General features: G+C 38.7%; 4 protein-coding genes and 1 pseudogene across 5 annotated transcripts; 1 reads left to right on the top strand and 4 right to left on the bottom strand.

The window, feature by feature from the left end:
• The first annotated feature begins 1,493 nt into the window (after positions 1 to 1,493).
• LOC112174487 lies at positions 1,494 to 3,136 on the top strand (annotated as a pseudogene).
• A 5,162-nt stretch (positions 3,137 to 8,298) lies between these two features.
• LOC112173541 lies at positions 8,299 to 8,820 on the bottom strand. Its single transcript, XM_024311175.2, has one exon. The coding sequence runs from the start codon at positions 8,773 to 8,775 to the stop codon at positions 8,581 to 8,583; it is 195 nt and encodes a 64-aa protein (XP_024166943.1). The 5' UTR covers positions 8,776 to 8,820; the 3' UTR covers positions 8,299 to 8,580.
• Positions 8,821 to 11,484: 2,664 nt separating this feature from the next.
• Positions 11,485 to 14,809, bottom strand: LOC112173578 (ribosomal RNA small subunit methyltransferase E). Its single transcript, XM_024311236.2, has 8 exons — positions 14,586 to 14,809; positions 14,416 to 14,489; positions 14,116 to 14,258; positions 13,977 to 14,023; positions 13,776 to 13,884; positions 13,537 to 13,598; positions 13,079 to 13,193; positions 11,485 to 11,873 (listed from the first exon to the last, which is right to left on the bottom strand). The coding sequence occupies exons 1-8, from the start codon at positions 14,733 to 14,735 to the stop codon at positions 11,722 to 11,724; spliced, it is 852 nt and encodes a 283-aa protein (XP_024167004.1). The 5' UTR covers positions 14,736 to 14,809; the 3' UTR covers positions 11,485 to 11,721.
• A 4,593-nt stretch (positions 14,810 to 19,402) lies between these two features.
• On the bottom strand, positions 19,403 to 21,179 carry LOC112173577 (non-functional pseudokinase ZED1). Its single transcript, XM_024311235.2, has 2 exons — positions 21,047 to 21,179; positions 19,403 to 20,636 (listed from the first exon to the last, which is right to left on the bottom strand). The coding sequence occupies exons 1-2, from the start codon at positions 21,061 to 21,063 to the stop codon at positions 19,583 to 19,585; spliced, it is 1,071 nt and encodes a 356-aa protein (XP_024167003.1). The 5' UTR covers positions 21,064 to 21,179; the 3' UTR covers positions 19,403 to 19,582.
• Positions 21,180 to 22,773: 1,594 nt separating this feature from the next.
• Positions 22,774 to 23,535, bottom strand: LOC112170617. Of its 2 annotated transcripts, none has more exons than XM_040509753.1 (3): positions 23,294 to 23,535; positions 23,110 to 23,183; positions 22,774 to 22,952 (listed from the first exon to the last, which is right to left on the bottom strand). In XM_040509753.1, exons 1-3 carry the CDS (start codon positions 23,456 to 23,458, stop codon positions 22,805 to 22,807), a joined length of 387 nt encoding a protein of 128 aa, XP_040365687.1. In that variant the 5' UTR covers positions 23,459 to 23,535; the 3' UTR covers positions 22,774 to 22,804. The 2 variants fall into 2 exon arrangements, with proteins under 2 accessions (XP_040365687.1, XP_024163729.1); XM_024307961.2 differs by having other exon boundaries at positions 22,810 to 23,022.
• Positions 23,536 to 25,796: the final 2,261 nt, after the last annotated feature.

Here is a 25,796-nt window from a genome sequence, read left to right as displayed (position 1 = left end):
GCAGTGACTTATTCCTATCTCTTACCAGAAAGGAGATAGATTCGACACTGGCATGCTTACGATGGGTGGAAAAACTTGAAACTGACAACCACTACAAGATGTATGTTGATACAGATGTCGAAGACAATGCAACAACAGTAAGGATGGCCCAGGCAGATAACGACTCGTTTGTCCTTGGTCACAATTCAGAAACCGACGAGAACATGTGAAGCAGCAGGTGTAGAAAACACCGAAAGTCCTTTTGGATTTTTCCCAAAAGTGACTTTTGCTTTTCAAAAAGCAGGTGAAAAACATTTCACCTAAAGGAATCTGCTTGTTCCCTGGCCGACCTCCACCAGCAGGAGCACTAAGGAAAGCAGGAAATCACGGAGTCGTTCTGTACATTTTGTTGTTTTGAATTGTAATTTGAGTTCCGCTCCCTATATAAGGAGCTTTAGCTTCCCTTAGAAGGCATTCGAAGTAGAAAACATCAGTCTAATATTCAAAAATTTAGATAGGAGTTCAGATTAGCAGAGTGTTTTTCCTTCCTGCCTGTGTGAAGAAGTGTGCCTTCATTTCAAGTAAGTACTGTAATCATCCTTATGGATAGCTAAACAGCTTCTTAGCTGTTTACCTGAGAATGAGGCTCTGAAATTTTAGCTTTGTAATTATGTTTATATAAATAATTTCAGTGTGTTCACCCACTTCATCAGTTTTTAAGTTAGCAAGTCAAGTTTTCTGTTATGTTCTTATCTTTAATCATGTTCAGCCAGTATCTTATACTTTCTTTAAGTTCAGAATTCCTGGTTTTTTAGAAAAAATTGCCACAGCTTAGGATAGAAACAAGCAGCAGTGATTCCGCCTGTTAAAGTAACCGTTAGGCAGGAGGCCGTTAGGTGAAAAACTTGGGCATGTTGAAGGCTAGTTTTGTTTTTCTCAGAAGTTGGAACAGGATTTTCTAAGAAAAAATGAGTTTTGGACCCAAAAAGTCAGCATAGGATACACTAGGCACTACTTAGAAAGGACTACCCTTATGAGTCTTTTCACCTAAAAGTTGTGTAAATGGGTAAAATACAAGGATGATGGATTGAATGGGCAAAATACCATGAGTTTTTGGGCAAACGGGCACAACCCCTATATTGTTGTATAACACATAGTGGCAGCCAGGTCAGTATAGCCCATGACCTGGGTCAAAAACATACCAGCGTCAATTTTGACTGTGGAAAGCTGAAAATATGTTTTTTTGCTGAGATGGTGGCCCATCCCACTCCCATGGGGAGACAAGTTCACATGCATGTTCATTTTCATCGACCCATTGCAAACAGAAAGCCAACACATACATTTATTTAAGCTATGGAATCCCAAGTCAAGACTGTGGGTGCATGAGACTAGATATCAAAATGCTTGTTAATATATATTGGGGCTGTAGTTAAGCCCTTAGCCTACAGCCATTATCATTTTCTTGTTCAACACCAGTGTCATCATCTTCAACTCTCTGCTGTGTCTACCACTCCATGGAAACTAAATCTGGTGAGCAGCTTAATATCTTGTTCTTTCCATACATGGTTCAAGGCCACATTATACCCCTCACACATATAGCCAAATTATTTTCTTCTCGTGGTGTGAAATCGACCATAATAACCACTCCGGTCAATGCACCATTCATTACCAAAGCAACCCAAAGAAGCAAAAGTACTCTGGCATTTGATCAGAAAATTGAACTTGTTCTCATCAAGTTCCCATCTGCTGAAGTTGGATTGCCTGAGGAATGCGAGAGGGCTGATTTGATCACAACACCAGAGATGGAAGGAAAATTCTTCACAGCCACCCGTTTGCTTGAACCACAGCTCGAACAAATTTTGGACCAACATCGACCTCATTGCCTTGTTGCTGATTTTTTCTTTCCTTGGGCTACAGATGTTGCTGCCAAGTTTGGAATTCCAAGGCTATATTTTCATGCAACCGGATTGTTCCCTTTGTGTGCTACATTGAGTGTGATGATACATCAACCTCACAAGAATTTGTTATCTGAAACAGAATCTATTGTTCTTCCTGGTCTCCCAGATGAGATATCTGAAACCAAATCGCGGATATTTTTAAGCTAGATGATGAAGCAGAATTTAGCAAGTTCTGGAAAGCGGCCTTAGAGTGTGAGAAAAGAAGCTACGGGGTCATTATTAACAGCTTCTACGAACTTGAACCAGATTATGCTGATCACTACAGGAAGGTGTATGGGAGGAAGACATGGCATATTGGCCCGGTTTCCCTATTCGACAAGGCAGCAGAAAATATGGCCGCTGCAGAGCAACACCAGTGCTTTAAATGGCTTGATTCTAAGAAACCCAATTCGGTTGTATATGTATGTTTCGGAAGCATGATCAACTTTGCTGATTGTCAGCTCCTAGAAATTGCAGCAGGCCTTGAGGCTTCTGGACAGGACTTCATTTGGGTTGTGAAGAAACAAAAGAAAGAGATAGAAGAGTGGTTGCCTGAGGGATTTGAGAAGAGAATGCAAGGTAAGGGACTGATTATAAGAGATTAGGCTCCCTGATTCTTGAGCATAAAGCAGTTGGAGCTTTTCTCTCTCATTGTGGGTGGAACTCAGTCCTTGAAGGAGTCTCTGCTGGGATACCGATGATGACCTGGCCGGTGTTTGCTGATCACTTTTACACTGAGAAGTTGGTGACGCAGATACTTCGTGTTGGGGTTGGTGTTGGTGCTGAAAAATGGGTTTCATTTGTGGATGAAAGTTTGAAGAGTGAGGCCAGTGTGAAGAGGCAGGCCATAGAGAAGGCTGTGACAATAGAATCATGGAGGGTGATGAAGCAGAGGAAATGAGAAACAGAGTTAAAGCGCTTGGAGAGATGGCAAGCAGGGCTGTTGAAGAAGGTGGTTCATCTTTCTCGGATTTTGCTTCTCTAATTGAAGAGTTGAGGACCCTTAATGGATTTTGATGTTCTTCAAGTCCAAATGGCGAGAAAGCAACGTTGCCCCCAGTAATCCTTTGCTGCCCACTGCCCAAGTTTTTAAATTGTTGTTTGGCAATTATCTTAGTGTTGGTTTATTCAAAAATAAGATATGGTTTCTCCAACCACAAGAACCAGCATTGTGATTCAACAGCTACTGCAATGGTTATAATTATAAACAAATTGGTACAAAATTGTAAAACACTTTACACAAATTTCATTTAGAAAAATTTTATGCTACCAACACATCAAATACACTTTGTTAAATATAGAAGTAAACTAATTTGATACAAACGTGAAGTAGTCACAAACTAGTATACTAATTCATGAAGTTAGTCTACATATCAAATTTTATGATACTACATTTGATGTTAGGGACCTTCTGTAGGTTTGCCAAACGATTAACGGAGCTGTCTTTGGAGAAGTGAAGTCGTGTTTAGATGACAATTACAATTTCACATTTACTCGACTGCGAGTTCGAGTTGTGAAAATAACAAGATCTTTGGTGTAAAAGCTGAATTAGATATCATCAAATTTCTACTTTTAAGTTCACCTGTTCTTTAGAGAATGACCATTAAGCCTTGAGCCTTCTGTCAATTGCTCTTCAAAACTAGTGAAAGAGTTGCTCCGGTTTAGGCGATCGTCAAGGCTTGGATCCGAAATTCGTTGATGATAGCAACAACTAACAACACTTGCGTGCAGAGATGAATATGAGGCTTGGAGTTGTACTTTTTGGTACCAGTCTTTATAATGCATGTTTAATTCTTTGAGACATGTTTTGACATTTAGATGATTTTTTTTTTTTTGGCTAAAGTCAAAAGGCTAAGAGTGTCACACCCCGAATTTTGAAATAAGGATTCAAATCCGGAACATGACTAATAACAATACAAATAACGTTCTGAATTTTTCTCTCAGAAACAACCACTAATTACACCTCTTAATATTACATAAACCAAATCCTCAAGCTACTTATTACAGCACACTCTCACCAAATCAAATTGTAAAGCTCAAATGAGTATAATTCTCCTCACAAAAACAAATGCTGTAAATCTAATACTAATACTCTAAACCGCACGATCACTGCCCTGATTCTCCTGACCTGTGAGATTACCCGCTACACAATTTGAATAGTGTACCGGGAATTGCAACAACACAAAACCCGGTAAGCTTTTGACAGCTCGTGAGTAAACAAGAAAGAACTATTGATTGATCATGTTACAATGCTTATAACTCAAGTAAACAATCAACAAATATTGCAAACATTAATATGTGAAATAACATTAAAGTAATACATGCTTGATCACATCCAACAAATATTGCAACACATGCTTGATTTTCATTTTACTAACACTGTCACATATTCAAAATATATCATAGATAGATATTTGATCAATTTCACTAACACCTTCACATATTCAAAATATATCATAGATAGATATTTGATCAAAATAACATAAGTACACTCCTCTTTTTAGTGAATTTTCAGATTAACTGGTAACAAATCACAAATCCACGTGTTAGGGACCGACGTACTATTCCCAAAACACGGGACAACCAGGTTGACTGGTATCAAATCACAAATCCACGTACTAGGGACCGACGTACTATTCCCAAAGTACGGGTAAGCCGCAGCATACCAAAGACACAACTAAGGTACGTATACTCAAAGTAGGCACACTTCCTAAGAGTATAATAGTGCACTATCTGAAGGGACTAGGGCCCACAGCTTAACCTCATCATAACATCAAAACACATTTACCAGTAATTCACTTAAGCACGGGGTTGTTGAAATCACCCGGCTTCATAATTGTACTTTTCAGACATAATCAAATTCACAACATACAATCTTTATAAATTTTAGATTGTATAAATGTATATGTACACCCATATAAAGAGATATATTATTTCAAGACAAATCTTTACTTCTTAAAATAATTTCCACATATTCACAATTGGGCATATAAAATAGCTTTCACACCACATGATCAACATTTCATTATTCAACAATTAAATGGGAGATTAATAGCTTGAATAATATCCAATCAATTCTCAATCATTTCATCATACCAATCACACGCCAATCAACATATATATATTTCACGTCAATATATATATACGTAATCATCTGCTCAGGAATGACTACTAATACCAACTATAGTTCAAGCATAAAAACCGTGAAAATTCATTTGTATAATAAAATCATTTTACTTACCTATGGACCGTAGTTGATCAAGTCCATATGATTTAAAACAAATATTTGTTCCACAAATATTTTCACATAATTGCGATATTTTCACACAATTGCGACAAAAATAGAGTAATTAAATTTATTCGGTTCGTAATATGAACCACGTGAGGTTTACTCACCTCTAATCCAGCTGCGTCTTCTAAAAAGTCGAATATATCAATATTCCAAACGCTCGTCAACTCAAACCGTCAAGTACCTAATCAAGTACGGTCTTTGCTTAGTAAACGAAACACGAAATAAACTTAAACGACGATCCAATGGTCAGATTCTAAAATAAAGACGATCCAACGGTCGGATTCAAAAATAAAGACGATCCAAAGGTCAGATTCGAAAATAAAGGTGATCCAACGGTCGGATCCTAATTATATGATGATCCAACGGTCGGATCCTCACGGATCGCCCTTAGGATCATCCTCCAAAATTATCACGAAGATCCAACGGTCGGATCTTCCTGAATCGTCCTTATAAACATCTCCACAAAATTATACGAAAATCCGACGGTCAGATTCTCACGAATCGCCTTCCGAATCACTGTTTCACAATTATACGAAGATCCAACGATCGGATCCTCGCCCGTGACCTCACAAAGTCATCGGGACAGTCATACGATCAACATATTAAAATTTGAAGTAAAACCGATGGTCTGATCTTCACAGATCGTAAACCAAAGATAAAACGTAAAAACGTTAAATAGTAACGTCAAAACGTAAATCCACTATTTATCCACTTTTTCTAAAATAACCTTGTAATATATCAAAACGCTCGTATGGATGCGTAGATCATCGTCCAGATAATATAAACTCAAAATATGGTCCGACGCGCCGCCACAAGCGGTGGTCAGTGGGTGGTCAACACGGCGGTCAACCACCTCCGATGCAAAAGTCGTCAACTACAAACTTCTTCAAAATGAAGGGTTGATGAAATTTCATACCTGGAGCTAAGTCTGGTTCGGCCTAGATCGTCCTAGATCAAGCTTTGAAGTTGGATTAAATCTCGGACGCACGATCAGATCCTAGATCAAATCAGGGACGTCGAAAAAGTCAAACCTTGATCTAGCGTTCTACACACAAAATCGTGATGAAAGACTTACATGGGGATGATCAGGGGGAGGAGGAGATCATGAAAATGGGAAGGATCGGCCCATGAATCGCCGGAAAAAGGGAATTCCGTCCGGGTCCGATCGGCTTGTCTGGGCTCCTTCGATCCAGCTTTCGGGGCAGTGGCGGGGCATAACTTATTCATACGAACTCCGAATATTGCGTTCCACATATGCACGCGATCGTATCGACGAGTTCTACAACTTTCATGAAGGAAGTTTTCCCAAATTCGGTACGTATAAAAAGTCAACTTTTTGAGATCCCCTAAATAACGTTCGATTTCGAAAATAAAATCGTTTGAACTACTTCCATAACTTCTCCAAGCTTTATACTCGCTCCCAATACCGCGAAATCAATTCTAAAAATCCACGGAATTTAATTTGGATTTTTCGGGGTATTACAAAGAGAGGTAAAAAGCCACTACCTCTGAAATTCTTTGAAGTAAAAAAAAAAAATACAATAAGAGGGGGAACCAAAGAATCAAAAGCTCCCAAACAAAAAATCAAAACAAGATAAGAATAGAGAAACCAAATTATTGAAAACAAAACTTTGACATACCTAAATGGTCACTATGAAAATGTTTACGGATGAAAAAAGGAGCCAAGTCCCACCAAATCGGTTCACTAGAAGTCAAATCATACTTCGCCAATGCATCTACAACTTGATTAATTTCAAATGTGGTAGTAGCAATTGCCCCAATCAATGCGAAGCAGTCAAGGCACAAAATCAGGGGACCACAAAAAATTTAGAACTAGCGAAGAGTCAAACTCTAGCCATATATGCATCCAATGCCTTACCAAAACTAGCTTAATAGCGTTAATAACAGCCATTACCTCCGCCGCTACTGAACTAGATAGAAATGTTAAGATTAGAAGCGAACGCACCAAGGAGTTGTCCTCTATCTATAATCATAAAAAACGGCTTCATAACCACAACGGCCTGAATCTTCTTCCAAGCACCGTTAATATTTATGTTAACCCAGCCACCCCAAAAAAGAAGGGTGTCAATTAACCTCAACTATATATTTACGGAACACAACGCGGTTTGCATTGAACTCCGAAACAAGTAGACTTGAAAATCAAGAACAGAGTTATTCCAGAAGCAATGTGACTTGCAATTATTTAGTTGAAATTTTCTTAACAAGGACATGTCACATGTTCGGTTGGAAAAAATATAGTAGTCAAAGAAAATTTTATTATTAAAAATAAAATAAGTAAATTTTAGAGAAAAGAAAATTGGTAACTATAGCAGTTTATAATTAGATCATTTTGTTTCACCCGAGCTTAAGACATGATCATGAGTTTATAAAAGAATAACCACAGAAATCCATCATCTAATGAAAGTTTTGAAGATCTCTATGATTTTGAATATTTGACATGCAAATAATTGATGAAAAGTCATGGAATCAATATTGCTATAAATTAATAAAGCACGTGAAGTATGGGATCCCATATTCAAGTCATTACCTTTCAAGACCATTGACTCTGTAGTATGAAAAGGGCTCCTCTTTTCTCATTTTCAAATGAGAAACTAAATTAGTACTGGGAAAGGTAGCATCTGTATCTGCCCTCTTTCTCTGAATGTATAATCCCTCTGAATCTGACTCCCTAATATTATTTGAATTTTCACATGCTAATTAGAAATGTCATTATGGGTTTAGTGAACATAGATTTTCTTTAGTCTCTAATCTGTAAATAAAATGAAACCTAACTGCTAGTTTAATTCTAGACTATCCGAAATAGTTGATACTAAACACTCCGCATTGGAGGCTTGAGTATGACTATCCTCAGAGATCATCTTTATTAGACACAAATCACACAATATTCTTGTTATGTGAAGGCCAATTGAACCAACCTTACTAAAGAAATTGTATTTTCCTTGACTAGTATTGGGTTGACCTTTTCGTTATTACTCACTCTATGGGTGCGAGAAACTAGATAGCCTCTCTTCTTTTTTATTGCCCGTTTAGTCGGTTGAGATAACCATGAACGAGAGGAACACTGAACAGTCATCAAACAGAATCATCATTCATCAAGCAATCCGAAACGGTTCAAACATCGAAAACACAGGATCGGAAGCCAACAAAGAAAAAGATAAACACAGACGACCCATTACAATCACCATCGTCGTCGTCAAATCAGCCTAGCTAATTAAGCAAGCTAACTATGAGACATTGCCATTGGTACAAAACTACATATGCGTATACATGATATGATACAGATAGATATAGAAATGTCAAATGTGTATGGAGATTTCTCCTCCAAAAAAAAAAAAAAAGTGTGTGGAGATGTCAAGAAACAGAACGCTTTCCGGGACGATCAGCAAGCTTGAGGGTCTTGTCAATGAGCTTGCGAGCCTTTTTGCTCCGGATCTCGACCTTGACGCTGGAGCTCTTGTCCATCTTTATGTAGGGCTTCTTTGACTTCTTCAGAGCTCTCACCTTCGACTTGATCGACTCCACCAAGCTCTCCAACTGGTTCGTCATCTAAGATTGATTGTACTCGATCGAATCAAGCGCGCGAGAGAGAGAGAGAGAGAGAGAGATGGAGGGTTCTCTGCTCTCACTCCGGGGCTTATAAAGAATTTAGTGACGTGAGGGTTGAGAAATGGGATTGTTGTTGCAGATAATTACTGGGTTGCCACCAGATGTGTACCGTACGAGTCCTCCATTTTGGAATTTTGAGGCCAACAATGTGTGAAAGGCATTTAAAAGTTGGGTTCAAATAATTCATTTTGTAAATTCTGGATGATGAAGGAAATCATGTAATGGTCAACAAAAAATTTAAATGTTACTTCTGCAGGAGAGATATGTAACAGTTATAATATTATTGGACATATATTTTACCATATTCAGCGTAATATGGTTTTATACAAGTCATACTTTATTGTTATGAATTTATGGTCTAGTCAATTAAAAACTATTTCAAAACATTTTTTTTTTCCATTATTTAATTAGTAAACTATTCATACTAATTATTTTATACAATACATGCATCACATCATATTAATTTAATTTGGTCTACTCAACTATTTATCAATAAAAAATGCAACATAACAAGGGAATTGTTACGTCCATTATATCATTCTTTATTTCTAATAATTGTTTATTGTTTTAATGTACATTAAAAAAAATTCTGACTTAGTGATTTTGAAAACAATCTTTTAGTGATCTTACTTAAGAATGATTAGATGAAAAAAAAAATAAATAAATCTTAATGTTGCATTTGCCGGCATATACGCCAGGATCAATATTTCTCGAAAGTAAGCAAAGTGGGTACAAAAAAAGTTGAAAATGAAAATGTTGCCAAAAAGATAGTACACAGTGGCTGCTACGTTATTAGTCAAGCAACTAGGGCTAGTTTAGTACTTTAGTTTATGAAATGTCTCCAATGCGCTGACTTTGTAGTGCTGCGAATGACGCAGCGACTGCACTTAATGTGGCACGCTTTCCGTTGCAACAGTTGGTCAGTCGTTGCCGCACAAAGTCGTTGGAGAAAAATACTTTAACTACGAAGTAAAAAAGTATTCACACCTTTCTTAAATTTACCGTTTATGGTAACTGTTAAAATTGCTACCATTTAAGCTAGGCATATATAATGGACAAAGTTTGTTTTGTTTTTTTATATTTTCCTTAACCCAAGTATAGGTGAACACCACTTTTCTTTACCTTTCAAACTGATAATAGATACTAGATGGTATTCACTTTCAGATCTAATGCATTATTTCGGCGAAGACTAATTCATGCATAAATTGCTCAATCAATCAGCAAAAATTATTTTACAAAAAATAAGCTAGAAAATGATTAATTTCGACTCTAAAACTGCACTACTAATGAAAAAAAATGAGCAAATGTTGGTGGATGAATGTTAAGACTACCAACATTCCTCAAGTCTTGAGAGGGTAATGACTCACTAAAAATTGGGATTATGAGTTCGATCCAATATCTTAACTACAACCTTAAACGATTCAAAAGAATTACAAACACAAGCATCTAGCGCTCATAACAGATAAGATGGTGCAAATGTTGCACGGCTGGAGGTTTTTACCATTCAACAAAATTTAGTTGCGACTAATTTTCAAAGAAGCTAGTAAAACATGGGAGTTTCTTTGTTGCCTGAAATTTTCATGAATGCAATCGAGAAAACGATTGAAACTGCGAAAAGACCCATACTTTGACTTGTTATCAGATGCATCAACCTGCACGGCATTTGTTCCTGAAGAGAACAAAAGCTGCTAGACTTTGCGGACTACAAATTCATTTGAACAAACCACTGGTTGTCTCAATTAGTAGCTTCTGAAGTGTGACATTTTGAATGACTCTTGGCCAAAAATTTTGACTTGGAGAAGCGAGAACCCTAATTTCTCATCAACAGAATGACAATGACAACCATAAAGACAAAATGCCTGACATCATGGCTTACATGTATCGTACACATAGTTAAAGTGGTCAAAATTGTTGGAGATATCGACGTATAAAGTAACGAATTCGTTATATTATGGTCTATAATTTCCCATTAGAATTTTGCAGCATGATTCTCGAGGAAGGAATTACACTACGTAAGGGTCAAGGTCAGATGCTCGCTCACTTCAGCTTCATGTAAATTTCATTACGTGGGGAATTCATGCAAGAGAGAGAGGAGGTGTTGATGTAAAGGATGATTGGAAGGCTGCTTACATGTAAAATCTAATATTTGTTCCACTCAGTTCTCATGATTTTCCATGTCAAGTTTTTAGCTATACTGTATCCGATGTATTCTGTAAAATTCTCCATGATTCCATGAATACACAGAAGTTTTTGTAGGCTTTATGAGTGAAGTGTCTCTGCACTTTCCGAACTTAACAACTAGTTGGTAAGTTGGTAAAACCAAAAGAACTCAAACTATAACAAAGTTATACAAGAGTTCCATTAGGTCTAAAGGGTTCCCAGCAGACAGAAAATGTATAGCCACGCGAAAAATTGAAGACATACTACTAGATTGATGTCATTTCTGTTAAATATTGATGATTCTCAACATCCTTCTTTCAACAAGAGAAACTAGAAACTATTCTCACAATTTGACCCAGTCTCTTCTACTAAGATTCAGTTTCCTAAGAGCAATAGATGCAACAAAGAAGAATATCAATATCGATACTGAAAATGCAATTCTCTCGAAAAGACAAAGTATGTATCATTATCTTTACCAACAAAAAAGTATGCACAATATCTCATAAATTGCATTAGAAGCAGTTTTGGTTGACAGAACTCAATAACATGGTGTTTCTACAGTAGAGAGCTCCTATCCTCGTGCTAAAATTAACCTTCAAATGATCAACAAGAAAACACTATGATACAAGCAATCGTCTACATTTGGCCTAAAGCAAGCGGCACAACAAAACTCGATGTAGTTCAGTCCTTGAAAGAAAGAAAAAAAGACTTCCCATGAGGGAGAGTTTAGGAACCACACTTTTCTTGAGAATCAGACCATAACATCAGAGTTGCCAGAAGAGCCACCGTAGCAGTTTCTACCCGGAGTCGATGTGGGCCAAGGCCAACAGAGATTGACCCAGCTTTTATCAATTCATACACCTCTTTCTCCGTGAAGTCTGAAGCAAGAACACACCAAAATAAATCCGCAGCGATGAACTTTCATATGTATCTCAGAATTGAACAATGCAAATGTATATCTTATATGGTATATTAATTAGGCAAAAGAGACAGGCAAGCAATATTGTGAATGATAAGCATCAAAACCTACTGGCAGGGAACACACAAAATTGTATATTTAGACCATAAGCACATTTTCCAACTTTAGTTACATTCCTTAACCAAACAAAGGAATACTACTCTAACCTGGGACACACACTAAGCTCCTTAAGACGACTTGTTCCAAAGAGATGGGGAAGGATACAGATTTACTCATTCAATGACCAACAAATTTACCAAAAGACCAATTAATTAATTGCTGTATATAATTAATACACAACTAAAGTAAATGACGGTAAGTAAATCTAGCATATGATAGGAACTGGCCCTTTCCAGTCCAAACTTAACCAAACTACTTGACTATCTTTCTGAGGAACCCATTACACAAATATAGTACAATATATTGATTTATTAGTATATTTAAGAGGAAATACCAAATTGATAATAATAACTGACACCATTCACAAAGACCAACTTATGTGCTAGCCATAGTGCCATCCTTGGTTAGAGAAGAATTCTCTTCTGTAGAAGCCAAGGAGTGAGCCTCTTACAAGAACAGTATAGTGTCCTGTGCCGGAAGGACCTAGTAGAATTTGGAAGTGTGTTTATTTGTTTGTCAAAGAATAAATAAACACAAAGATGAAACAAGTTACAGTTCCTGAGGCACTGTTTACACTTGTAGCAGTCTATTAGTCAAGGTATTCTGGCTCTTGTACTTTTGTTTTTCGGTTTTGACAGTTAATAAATCTTGATTAAAAATACAAATTAAATGTGTTACAGGCATGGTTACCAAGTCTCTTTCTCTAGTTGCCAAATGTTAAACTGATTCTATTCTTTCAAGTATGGTTCATCAATGAAAACCCTTCCAAAAACACCAATTTGTTAACTTAGTTTTTCCAGCAAACTGAAATAGGCCTAATCAATTTCACATCAATCCCCAACACTAAGTCCTCAAATTTAGGGATACAAATGCAGGATTTGCAGCTCTCAAGAATCACAAACAAATTCGTAGAGAGACCGTCTTCTGGTTGCTAATTTGCATTTATGTTCCTGGGCATGAACAAAAGTAGATGAATGGAAAAATAACTACAAGATGCATACTTACCGCCTTCTGGTCCAATCACAATCAGTCCACTGGTCTCCCTTCTTGACGAAGTTAATGCAGTAACAAGAGGAGTAGCTTCTGCAACCGCCAAAAAAGATAGCTTGGACTGTGCAACCTAAGAAATAAAATTATATAAGTAATTAACAAGGGAAAGATATGAAGAGTTGTGATCAACAACACACCTGTCATCAATCAAAACAGAATATAAAAGTGCTGATTATTAAAATGGAACTACAACCCTCTGGTACAAGAAAATAGCACATAAAATCATAAAAATTAATTTTAATTACAAGAATGAGAATCGGCTAGCTTTTGAGGTATACTGCAGAACAGCCCAATATTCAAATTTTAATAGAGTTATTTAGGCAAACTGTACAACAACCCAAAATTCAAAAATTTCTGGAGTTAAGATAGTTGTCCAATTTAAAAGTAAAACAAAATGGGAAGAAAGAACTCACAAGGGGCAAAAGACGATCAATTTTCATTGGGGGATTCAATACCATTTCATGGAGCCGTTGACCTGTCACAGTAGCCATGGGAACAAAATGAGATGGCTAATGAGTGAAAATATATAAATCCAGACAGGATAAAAGTTTAAGTTCCAAATAGCTTCAATTTTAATAGCTCAATGAAATAACTTCAACAGAACATAAGCCGGTCAATGCATTTTGAGAATATCACTGAGTTCAATCTTTACATTGTTTAGCAGCTGCCATATTGACTCTCTGCAACCTATCCAGCCTATTTTCCGAGATAGTAGGAGAACGTTCTGTCAGCAGAGGAGTTACACTACTAGCCCCCAGCTCCTAAGACAGCAAAAACAAAATCCAAACTATCAGCAACAATGGCAGTGATGATGCACTACCTCAAAACATCATCTTTCAACTACGAAACATACCGTGCATTTCTCAACAAGCCAATCAGCTCGACCGCCCTTTAAAGTACCTAGAAACAGGAGCAGCATTGCAGCATTTTAAACATGAGACACCCCTAAAAGCCTTAAACTACTCTACCGAAAAAAGGCACAAAGAACTAACCAAAAGCTGCAAACACATGCCACTGCGTGCTCTGTGGAAGAACCAACTTTGGATCTTCCAAGGCCACGAAATCAAGCCCCGACCGGTCCACCGTTTGTATTACTCCTTCTACCAAACCTCCTTTCCCATTAAACAGCTCTACCCTTGCACACATTTATCCACACCACCACTAAATCCACAATTACAACACAAAAAATAAAGAATCCTAATTTCCTTATACAAAATTGAAGAGTGTGATTTCAGAATCATCATAAAGATTGAAAATTGACCGCAATCCAATTCAAATTTGATAGAAGGTACCTATCATTGGCGCGTAATCTCAAGACTTTAGTCATGTGCCAGAACTCATCATCTTGAACGCGAACTAGGCCTCCCTGTAGTACCATTGAAAAAAGAAACAGTGAGCTTAAATTTACAGTGACGAAGTAACAGAGAGAGAGAGAGAGAGAGAGAGAGAGAGAGAGAGTTGCCTTGGAAGAAGGGAGGCATTCGGAGAAGAAGCGAGGGAGGCCACCGCGGGACTGGTTGGAGTAATCTGAAGACGAAGAAGAAGATGAGAATGCTCGAAAGGTTGTGAGGCACTTCGCGAAACGAGGTTGTATTGGTGCTAGGCTCTGCATTTTCCCACCCAAAATCTCAAGAGTTCCCTACTCCCCTGGATTTGGTTTTCTTTTACTTTCGGCTGTGATTTTGGTCTGACAGAAACGGCGGGTGGTGCTTCAGTGCTTGATGCGTTGCTCGTAAACGACAATCGTACGACGGCCAACGACATCAAAAAGATGTAGTGAAAATTTTCACCTTTCTTTTCTTGATGATGATATTTTTTTAATTTTTTTATATTTTAAATAATAGATGATATGTTTTTCACTAGCAAGAAAATGACAATTAGCACAAATAATTAAAATAATGGCAATGAACACATTTGCAATACTTGGGAAGAGAATAGGCTACAAGACAATGCAACATTACAACAATAAATGAGTTCAGAATATAAATTAAAAAAAAGTTTTGCGTTATTGGTTAAGATTCTCAAACCCGATTTTGAATCCCAGATCCGCCACTGAATTAAACAGATTTTGTCACGATAACCCAGTTCATTGTGTTTTGAATTCAGCAACTTTTGTTCCTTAATTGGTTGTGTTGGATACATTCAAATTGAGTGTAGTGCTCGGGGGTTCTGTTTGTAATTTTCTTTCTCTATCGGGGGGAAAAATAAATAAACAGAGTGTTGTGGTTTCATAGCTCAAGCTGAAGGATTGACACGGTGATCCGTCCTCCTAGTGATGCAAAGAATGTTCCTTCCACCATTTTCTGTAGTAAAATGCTAACATTTTTACAGACTAGACACAAGCCTTTCAAGTACAAGCTTTTGCTAAATCAAGTAGTCTTTATTTATTTAATTTTTTTTTTTTTTAGGGGAATGGAATCAGGTTCTAATATATTACGACATCACTGCGTCAAGTTAGAGAGTTTCAAGAAACCACTCATAGTACAGATTCAAGCACAATACAAACTGCACGGAGCAGTCTGAAAACTCCTAACCAAAAAACTAAAAACCTAAGGAATAACAAAGAAAAGTAAAAACAAAAAGTAAAAGCACCTACACCTAACCAACCCTAAATCAAAGCCACTGACTTAATAAGCGTTGACGCCTAAGACCATCTTGGTGTACATCGCCACTCATCAACCAGCAAACAGCTACAATCGAGGGAAGGTCAGGTGATGGTATTTATTGAAAGCAGGAAAAACTAAGCAACCTCCCAGCAGTCCATAAAGTAGCTAACAAGGATTGATAGACTTCTCAATTCGTACAAGTTCCTTGGCCACATCGATCATATCTAGCCTTACTTCACTTTCGTCTTGAGTGCATAACAATGCCAGTGCTAGGAAATCATGCAACTGCTGCTGTAGTCCTTGCTCATCATCTCCTCCTAACTCCTCAAGTATTTTAGGATCTACAATCGTCTGAAACTGGTCAACAGATAGAAGCATGTAATTTCACATATGGCACAAGGGTCTCCAGTTCTCCTGCTTGATTTCCTTGCAGAGCGTATCGTCCCGTCAAAAAAAAAAAAAAAACAAGTAAAATGACACATAAACATCAGTCTTTTCTGTAATGCAACCATACAGACGGTCAATATATCAGTCTTCCTCTTCCTTTTCCAAACATGGAAGCAACGAGTGCCTGACACAAATATACAAATAAAACACAAAGGCATGATTATATAATTTGAATAGCTCATTATTTTTCTTTTTATTGACAAATTGAAAGATTAGAATAACAAAATTAAGAGTCATGTTTCCTGTTATAGAAGACCAACAACTCCATTCATCATGATTGCTTTCACTAATTACAAACCATTCGATCACTTCTGGCTCTGTCAAAATTGGGTTTGATGAAAATTTGGCATATCATATAGTTAAAAGCAATGATGCATTAATTTGATTAACATGCTTGGTCGGTTTTAAACTCTATCAGCGCCAAGAAATTGAAATGATTAAACGGCAGTATCTCAAATCAGGTCAGAAGAAATAATTAAACGGCAGTATCTCAAACCGTGTCACTAATTAGATGATGAGACAGTTGACTATTTAAGAGACTCATGCATAGTCACTCCCACCCTTTACCCGCACTTGGTTGAACTATCTTATATCTTAAATAGTGATATGCTCATTACAAATAAAATGCATGGCAGTTACGAGTCACAACGACTGACCTGTGAAAGAAGATGATTAACTTCATATATCATATCACATTTCTTTTTGGAGTTATATGAACAGTACCTGTTAGTCTGTTACTATCTTGCAATCATAAATTTTGAAGCCACTTCGGATCCAGAACATAACAACAACTTAAGATGTGAAATCCTATTTCTTTTCGGTCGTCTGAAATTTTCTTTAAAATGAGTGTGATTATGTACCACGTTCACAAATTAAGGTTGTTCATTTGTTAACAAGCTACGTGTGCTTTTAACTGTAAGGCCCTGTTTGGTTAGTGGAAAGGAAAGAAATCATTTTCCTTTCCATTGGGAAAGTGAATCCTAAGGGGGGGCTCCACTTTTTCCTTTCCTTTGGAAACCAATTTCCCTTCCTTGGCTGTCCCAAACGCAGGAAAGGAAACACTTTCCTTTCCCAATGCCCAGATTCTGGGAAACAAACATGGCCTAAGGGGAAACATGATGGAGACTATTCGATTAATTGGATGCATATATGTATCCCCTTGAGTTTGATGAAAATTGCCACATCTATGATAACAATAAAAGAGTCGGTAGGAAAAGTATACCAATAAGGTAAAAACTTCCAAGCAGTATATGTACTTTGTTTTATTAAAATTCCAAGCATACATGTAACATACAAAGTAGAGATTTTCCAAATTAATCACTACCAACATAGAAGTGTATCTAAGTTTCATTAAGATCCAACCACTGCAAGTGGCCTAGTGGTTCTTGCTTAGTTCGGTATGCTCCCCAACCTAGGTTCGAACCCCTAAGCTGTCAAAGTGGCCAGACACTGTGCTGCAATGCACAGTTAGAGCATTTTACATGTGCCGAAGGGGTTTATCTTGGGCCTAGAAAGCCTTTGGGTTCCCCTTGACAAAGTAAAAAAAAAAAAAGTTTCATTAAGATCCTAACTGAGCATTTTACATGCGCCGAGGTGGTTTATCTTGGGCTTATAAAGCCTTTGGGTTCCCCTTGACAAAGTCAAAAAAAAAAAAAAAAAGTTTCATTAAGATCCTAAAGTATCTTAACAATGCCAGTGCTAGAAAATTAATCATGCAATTTCTTCTTTTGTCCCTCATCATCTCCGCCCAACTCCTCAAGTATCTTAGGACCCACAATTGTCTCAGTTCGCCGGGTACAAGCATGTAATTTCACATATCAAATAATTGGATCAATGCCGGGGTCTCCAAAGTTTCTCTTCCAGTCAAGAGTACTACTAAAAGCACGCCGAAGCTGTAAGAGCAAGTCCACCGGTATGACTTTGCCCGGGCAAAGTGAGAGAATGATGATGTGGTGACCGGGCATGAAGAGAAACAACCTTCCACCGGCAAACTCTTGACTAGCCAAACTTTGGCTTTGCATGACTGAGGTCAAAAAAAGGGGCAAGCCCATGACTAAACTCTTGCCCGAAGTCATCCGGCTGCCAGCTCGGCCAACCACAGAATTTGGCTGACCTCACAGGGGCTGCGGAGAGAGAAGAGAAACAGAGGCCATGGAATTGCTTCGATCTCGGCCTGGGGTTGCTTCGATCTCAGCCTGGGGGCAGCGTCTGGGCCGGCTGACGCCACGGAGTGGCCGGATGAGGTGAGGCGACCTCGGGTTGCTTCGATCTCGGCCTGGGGTTGCTTCGATCTCGGCCTGGGGGCAGCGTCCGGGCCGGCTGACGCCACGGAGTGGCCGGACTAGGTGAGGCGACCTCGGGGGAGCCGGGTCCGTGGACGGAGGACGCCGGAGGAGGGAGAAACAGGCGGGTCGGGTCTGACGAGCAAAGTAAACAATAAAATAGCAGAAAAGTAAACAGTAAAAAAGCAGAAAAGTGAACAGTAAAAAAAAGGAAAAAACGGAAAAGTGAACAGTGTTTCCCCGGGCAAAAAAAAACGGGTGCAAACCTATGTCCAGTGGCAGTGAATAGTAACTTGACTGGTCGAATTTTTGACTTCTCGACTTTGCCTTTTCTTGACTACGGGTGCACTTGCTCTAAACATCAGTTTTTCTTTTTTTTTTTCTTTGAAATCCGGCCAGACCTCTGATAGGAAGGATCAAGCTACCCAAGTGTGCCCCTAACAACATCATCCTCATGCGATTGTTTGGGAGGAATGGTTAGGGGGAACCGCGGAGATACTCAAGTGTGATAAACCAGGAGGAATGGTTATAGAGAATGAGAAGATGCTCAGATTCAGAACACAGTCATTGTCAACAAAACTACAAATAGGTCTTAGATGCTTATGAATGATGCGCATGGGAAAGGCTGTATGGAGAAATGTAAGAGCATTTGCAAGCTGATTTGCAATATGCAATATATCCAGCTTCCCATTGGCTGCTGATTCTTGTATCAATAATGATCCAATTTCAATGAACCCCACTTTGGATTAACAAGGAACAATGTACTCAGATTTGATGAAGTTGATTGGGACTTAGGAGGTACACATCATTTGTAATCTTTAAACTACAGGAATTCTATAGATATATCAGCAGAAAACATTTGCAGAATACTGAATGCAGAACTTAAAATGGCATGAAGTAGTCCTCTCCTCTCTGCCAAGAAAGAAGAGATTGACAAAGGACGAATATACTTTAGTTCATTAGTATTAGTTTCCATAAAAACAATTATGTCTTATATCATTTACAAACAATTACAAAAACAGAAGCAGAGAGCTTATAATAAATATCTAAGAGCTTCTAAACTAGAAAGTAAAGCTGTTGCTAAATCAAATATCTTTTGTTGGTAAAAAATGAAATAGGTAAAGCTAGCGAGGAGGAAAGGTAGAGTTCTCAATTCGTACAAGTTCCTTGGCCACATCGATCATATCTGGCCTTGCTTCACTTTTGTCTTGAGTGCATAACAATGCCAGTGATAGGAACTCATGCAACTGCTTTTGTTGTGCTTGCTCATCTTCTCCTCCTAAACCCTCGAGTATTTTAGGATCAACAATCATCTGAAACTGGTCATCACAAGCATGTAATTTTACATATGACACAAGGGACTCCCACTTTTCTGCAGCTTGATTTTGTTTTGAAGCATTTAGTCCAGTCAAGAAAACAAGTAAAATGACACCAAAGCTATAAACATCAGTCTGCTCTGTAATGCAACCAGACTTCCTATACGCAGGGTCAAGGTACCCAAATGTCCCTTTCACAAGATCTTCAACATGTGATTGCTCAGGAGGAATGGTTATGGAGTCAGAGAAGTCAGAGATTTTGGGAACAAACTCATCGTCCAAAAAAATACAGCTGTGTTTTAGGTTCCTATGAATGATGGGTCTGGGGAAGGCTGTATGAAGATATGTAATAGCATTAGCAAGCTGCTTTGCAACACGCAATCTAGTTTTCCAGTTTAAGGAGTCATTAACCCCCAAACCTCCTACAGCATTGAGAACTCCTTTGCCTGCATGTTCAAGCACTAAAGCTGGTATGGGGAACTCTAAGCAGCAGCCCAACAATTTCAAAACATTCTTATGAGTGCTCATCTGCATTGATATTATAATGTCACGAATGACCTCATTCTTGGCTTGGTCGAAATTGCAGTAGGAGTCATCCCTCCGCCCTTCCTTCTTAATGATAACTAATCGGTTGTCTAAAAATCCGGTGAATATATTGTATAATGCGTTCTCTAGTACAAGGCAAGAAGAATGAAAGTTATTGGTTGCCTTGATGAGTTCATCAGCTGAGTAGTGGCGAATAGGATTAGTTAATTTTCCATCACTAGAGGCAATGAGATCTTCTAATAAGATGCTTCCATTAAGCAAATATGATCCATTGGCATCTTTTTCCTTCTTTGTCAAACATGGAAGCAACGAGTACCTGACACAAGTACAAAAGTAAAAACACAATGGCTTGATAATATATATAACTTGAACAACTCAAATTTCCTTTAGTCTTGTTACAAACTGAGTGATTACAACAACAAAATCAGAGTGTGCTATTTCCTGTTATGGAAGATTCCTTGTCCTATGAGATCCATTCATGGATTTCTCTCACTAATCACACAAAGCATTCACTTTTGGCTCTTTCAAAATCGCCGAGTTTGATGAACTTTAGTATAAGATTTAGTCAAAGGCAATGATGCATTAATATCATTAACTTGCTAGCTTGGTTTTATACAATATCAGCGCCAAGAAATTGAAAAGAAAACAGGATGAATATCTCAAATTAAGTCAGAAGTTAAAGGAACCTAGCCACATATCTTGCAAAGAATAAAACCATTAACTTACAAGACTTTAGATGGCATTGTTTCAGTTCTGCTGTGCTATATCACCCAGGCTTCTTTGGTTTGGACTTCAATGATTTCTCCATGAAATCCTCTACAGATTTCTTCCACCAGTTTCATTTTCTTTTGACGATGACTAGAGTTTTGTACCGGTCAACGATGAGATCACACGTGCCGTCTTCTGATTGGCAAGAATAGCATGTAGTGGGTAAGTGGGAAACCAGAAATATATATCAAGTCAAATTTGAGAAGATGCTTGGCAGCTGCAAGTCCTTGAATATCAAGGAAATTAAAAATCAATTGCCATGCCATCCACAGCCGTTGACCCGTGAAAGAAGATGAATAAATTCAGATCTCACATTTCTTTATCTGAATGGCAGTAAAGTTACAAATTTTGAAAAATTGTAAGAGATGTATATGCTAAATTTAGAGTGATAAACAGTACCTGTTACCATCTTGCATGCAATCATAAATTTTGAAAGCAATATTACAACAAATTAAGATGTGAAATCCTATTTTCTTTGGCCTGGTGAAAATCTTTTATAAATTAACACAAAGTTTCTTTAGGCATAAACCTTCAATGTCATGTAATTACGAAGTAGGATCAAGCTCCGAAACTACTAACAGATCTATGGATAAGCGAGCAAGCTAGGCAAGATAGACTTCTCAATCCATGCTAGTTCTTTGGCCAAATCGATCATAAATGGCCTTACAACATCATCTTCTGCAGACAACAATGCCAACTCTAGGAAAAATTTCAACTGTCATTGTGCTGCTTGCTCATCCCTTTTCACCTCCTCAAACATGTTAGGATCCATAATGGTTTGAATCTGATCATCAAAAGGTATAGACACCTTTCGCTACCCCTACTTTTACTCGAATGAAGAGCAAACCCAGTGTCTTAGTAACAGTACCAGCGAAATTCTTCACTATTGAAGATGTAGGCGGGATAGCTATCTTCTTTATGCCCAACAGAGTCATGCAAGGTGATCATGTTCACTGCAGCTCTGGTATCAACCATGACTTTGCTGACCTTGGTTCCTTGCATGTCCGCTGTGATATATAAAGGCCTCATGTGAGTAACCATGGAAGGCATAGGTTTCTTAATACCTTGTCCTCCACGCCCTCTGTTTCCACAGCTTGGCACGCTTGGGCATTGTCAGGTTTAGCGTACTTGGTTGGTAGAACATAGACCATGCTGCAGCTCATGCCTCCTGCTCCTTTTCACATTCTTCTGCCTCACCTTCGAGGTCCAGCTTTGGTTCATCCATGAGAAAATCCTGCTCTGGCTGTTCGCTGAACTTCCCACATTCCACCAAGGTCTCTTCCATAGCTTCTCCCCGTTTTGCCTCTAAAGACTCTGGTTTAGGCTCTGCCTGCGAGGGCACATGCTCCTGTTGAGGCTCAGGTACCTCTTCCTGGGCTTTAATTATGACACGCTTCAGCTGTTTAGGCCTCCATTTCAGGCCCTTGGACTCTGTGCCCTTGCCCCCTAGTCTCCCAAAGACTGAAGGTTTTGTCAAAGTCTTTTCTTCATTAATCCTATGAAACATACTTGGTCTCGCAGCTAGTGTAGGTGCTGATTGTTTCTTTGTAGACCTAAGTGCGACCAAAGGTTTCACTGGTAGTGCCTCCATCTCCCACATGATCTGTTTGGGAGTTCCTAATAGCTGAGTCGGGTTTACTTGACCAAGGTCTAAAGCCTCCAAAGTTCGCTTCGCTTAACCGAAACGCCTCTGGAGCTGCAAAATGGCACAAATCACTAACCAAAAGCTGCAAACACATGCCACTGGGTGCTCTGTGGAAGAACCAACTTTGGATCTTCCAAGGCCACGAAATCAAGCCCGGACCGGTCCACCGTCTGTATGACACCTTCTACCAGGCCTCCTTTCCCATTAAACAGCTCTACCCTTGCACACATTTATCCACACCACCACTAAATCCACAATTACAGCATAGAAAATAAAGTATCCTAATTTCCTATAAAAAAAAATTGAAGCTTGTAATTTCAGAATCATCATAAAGATTGAAATTGACCGCAACCCAGTTGAAATTTGATGAAGGTACCTATTGTTGGCGCGCAATCTCAAGACTTCAGCCATGTGCCAGAACTCATCGTCTTGAACACGAACTAGGCCTCCCTGTATTACCATTTAAGTAAGAAACAGTAAGCTAAAATTTACAGAAACGAAGTAACATAGAGAGAGAGAGAGAGAGAGAGAGAGAGAGAGAGAGAGAGAGTTGGAAGTGCCTTGGAAGAAGGGAGGCGTTCGGAGAAGAAGCGAGGGAGGCCACCGCGGGACTGGTTGGAGTAATCTGAACTTCTGAACTCTGAAGAAGAAGAAGAAGAAGAGAATGCTCGAAAGGTTGGGAGGCACCTCCCGAAACGAGGTCGTATTGGTGCTAGGCTCTGCATTTCCCACCCAAAATCTCAGAGTCAACCTGCCCTTGGATTTGGTTTTCTTTTACTTTTGACTGTATTTTTGGTCTGATAGAAACGGCGACTGGTGCTTTGAATCAGTGAAATGCATGATGTGTTTGCTCTTAAACGACAATGGTACAATGGCCAACGACATCAAAAAGAGGTAAGGTGGTGAAATTCTTCACTTAATTAATAACATTAAATTTAGATTTAAAGGTGAAAATAATACTCATTATTCTCCACCCTTCGATTTAAGTTTAATGACTAAGTACAGAATTAACTGATCACCTGAGCATAACTCCTTTTTCACTAGTAAGAATAATAATTAGCACTAACTTTTGAGACGATACATTTGCACTACTCGGGATTTTATTATTGAATGATGATTTCTCAAAAAAAAAAAAAAAAAAAAAAATTAGAATATTGGGAAGATATTGAAAATTCTACTATCTTTTTTAGATCACTCTTTTCTTTACTTCTCTTAAAGCCCCCACTCCATAGGCTAGAAAACTATCCTCAAATAAGAAAATGCAACATTACAACAATAAATGTGAGCAGGCGTTGATCGGCTGCAGTCTTCTGGGCGAAAAGGCTTGCCCGCTCCCTTTGGGCTTCACCACCTTTAATTTCAGAACGTGGGGGCTATTTGGCCTCTCTCGTGGGTCCCACCTCACTATGTTCAGTGCCTCTGATCGAATCGATAGATTAGTTACCGCATGCAGTCTCATTGGTAGTATTTCTTGGAGAAAAGGTAGCTGCGTCATCTCCAGGTCAAGGGTTTGAGGTTGTCTCCAAAGACTCTTTTTGGTTAGTTAGTATACAAATTGGAAATCATTTGCTAAATCAAATGGTCTTCAGAGCTAGATGGCATGAATTTCCAGTATTCAGATCTTTCAAAACAAATTATAAGCTTTTGGTAAATCAAATAGTCTTTATTGAATACAAATGTAATGGATAAAGTGGCTAACATGGAGTGATAGACTTCTCAATTCGTACAAGTTCTTTGGCCACATCGATCATATCTGGCCTTAGGTCACTTTCCTCTTGAGTGCATAACAATGCCAGTGCTAGGAAATCATGCAACTGCTGTTGTTGTGATTGCTCATCTTCTCCTTTCAACTCCTCAAGTATTTTAGGATCCACAATCGTCGGAAACTGGCCATAAGAAGCATGTAATTTCCCATAACACAAGGTTGGCTTTTTGTGGAATAGCATGTCGTCCAGTCAAGAAAACAAGTAAAATGACACCAAAGCTATAAACATCAGTTCTTTCTGTAATGTAATTAGACACCATATACTCGGGGTCAAGGTACATTACTGTTCCTATCACAACATCTTCGACATGCGATTGCTCAGCATGGATGGTTATGGAAAGTGAGAAGTCAGAGATTTTGGGAACATAGTCATCGTCCAAGAAAATACGTGTGGGCTTTAGGTTTCTATGAATGATGGGTCTGGGGAAGGTTGTATGTATATATTCTCAACACGCCCTCACACGTGTGGTGAATTTTCAAGCCATACACGTGGACAACTTTGGGTGACGTGGAGCCCGTGTGGCTGCGAGGCATGCACACATGGGATAACCCGCTTTAATACCATGATAAAGTAATCTGGGGTTCACATTCAAAACCAATTGACAATGGATGGAGTGGCCCAAACCCTTATAAACCCATAGGTGTTAACGTTTGGATCCGTTGGGGATCTCTAGTTAGCTTAAGAGAGAGAGAGAGAGTGACACAGAATGTATAGTGGTTCGTCTCCTGCCTTAGCGGGAAACTACGTCCACTTGAATGTGTACTAGTGTGTCGAGCCTTGCGGCCTAACAAGATTACAAGAGATGTAATGGGATGTGTTGAGTTGTGGGAGGAGTCTCCTTTTCTAGGGGAAGGAGGCTCCCTCATTTACATTTTCTTAGATGTGGGACTCAAAGTCACTATTCTAGTCTAGAGAAGCATATTGTGGAGGCAACTTGGCAATGCCGGGAAGGTGGCTTCCCGGCGACGGATTTGCGACTTCCGGATACAGTAGCGTAGCTTGAACATAGGGCTACAAGATGCAAGTAGCGGTTGGATCCCATGAGGGTGTTGTTTATGCTTGGTGAGGTAGCAAACTAGCCTTGCTAGTAGAGGTATCTACAAGTCTCCGAAGTCCCCGAGTAAGAGAAGCTTCTTGGTTGGGGAGTTATAATCATGAAGTCATCAAGCATAAACAATGTCCGAGAGGCGCCTAGCCCCTACAAGTCCCCGAGCTCCATAAGCAAGAAGGGACTCTTTTAACCTACACAATGAGACAAAAACGCGCATATGTAGAATGCTTGTTGTATTGGTTACCG

This window comes from Rosa chinensis, chromosome 6 (genome assembly GCF_002994745.2).
Source record: "Rosa chinensis cultivar Old Blush chromosome 6, RchiOBHm-V2, whole genome shotgun sequence".
Lineage (NCBI taxonomy): Eukaryota > Viridiplantae > Streptophyta > Magnoliopsida > Rosales > Rosaceae > Rosa > Rosa chinensis.
Note: the sequence above shows the minus strand (reverse complement) of the source record. Positions and strands in the feature narration are given on the sequence as shown.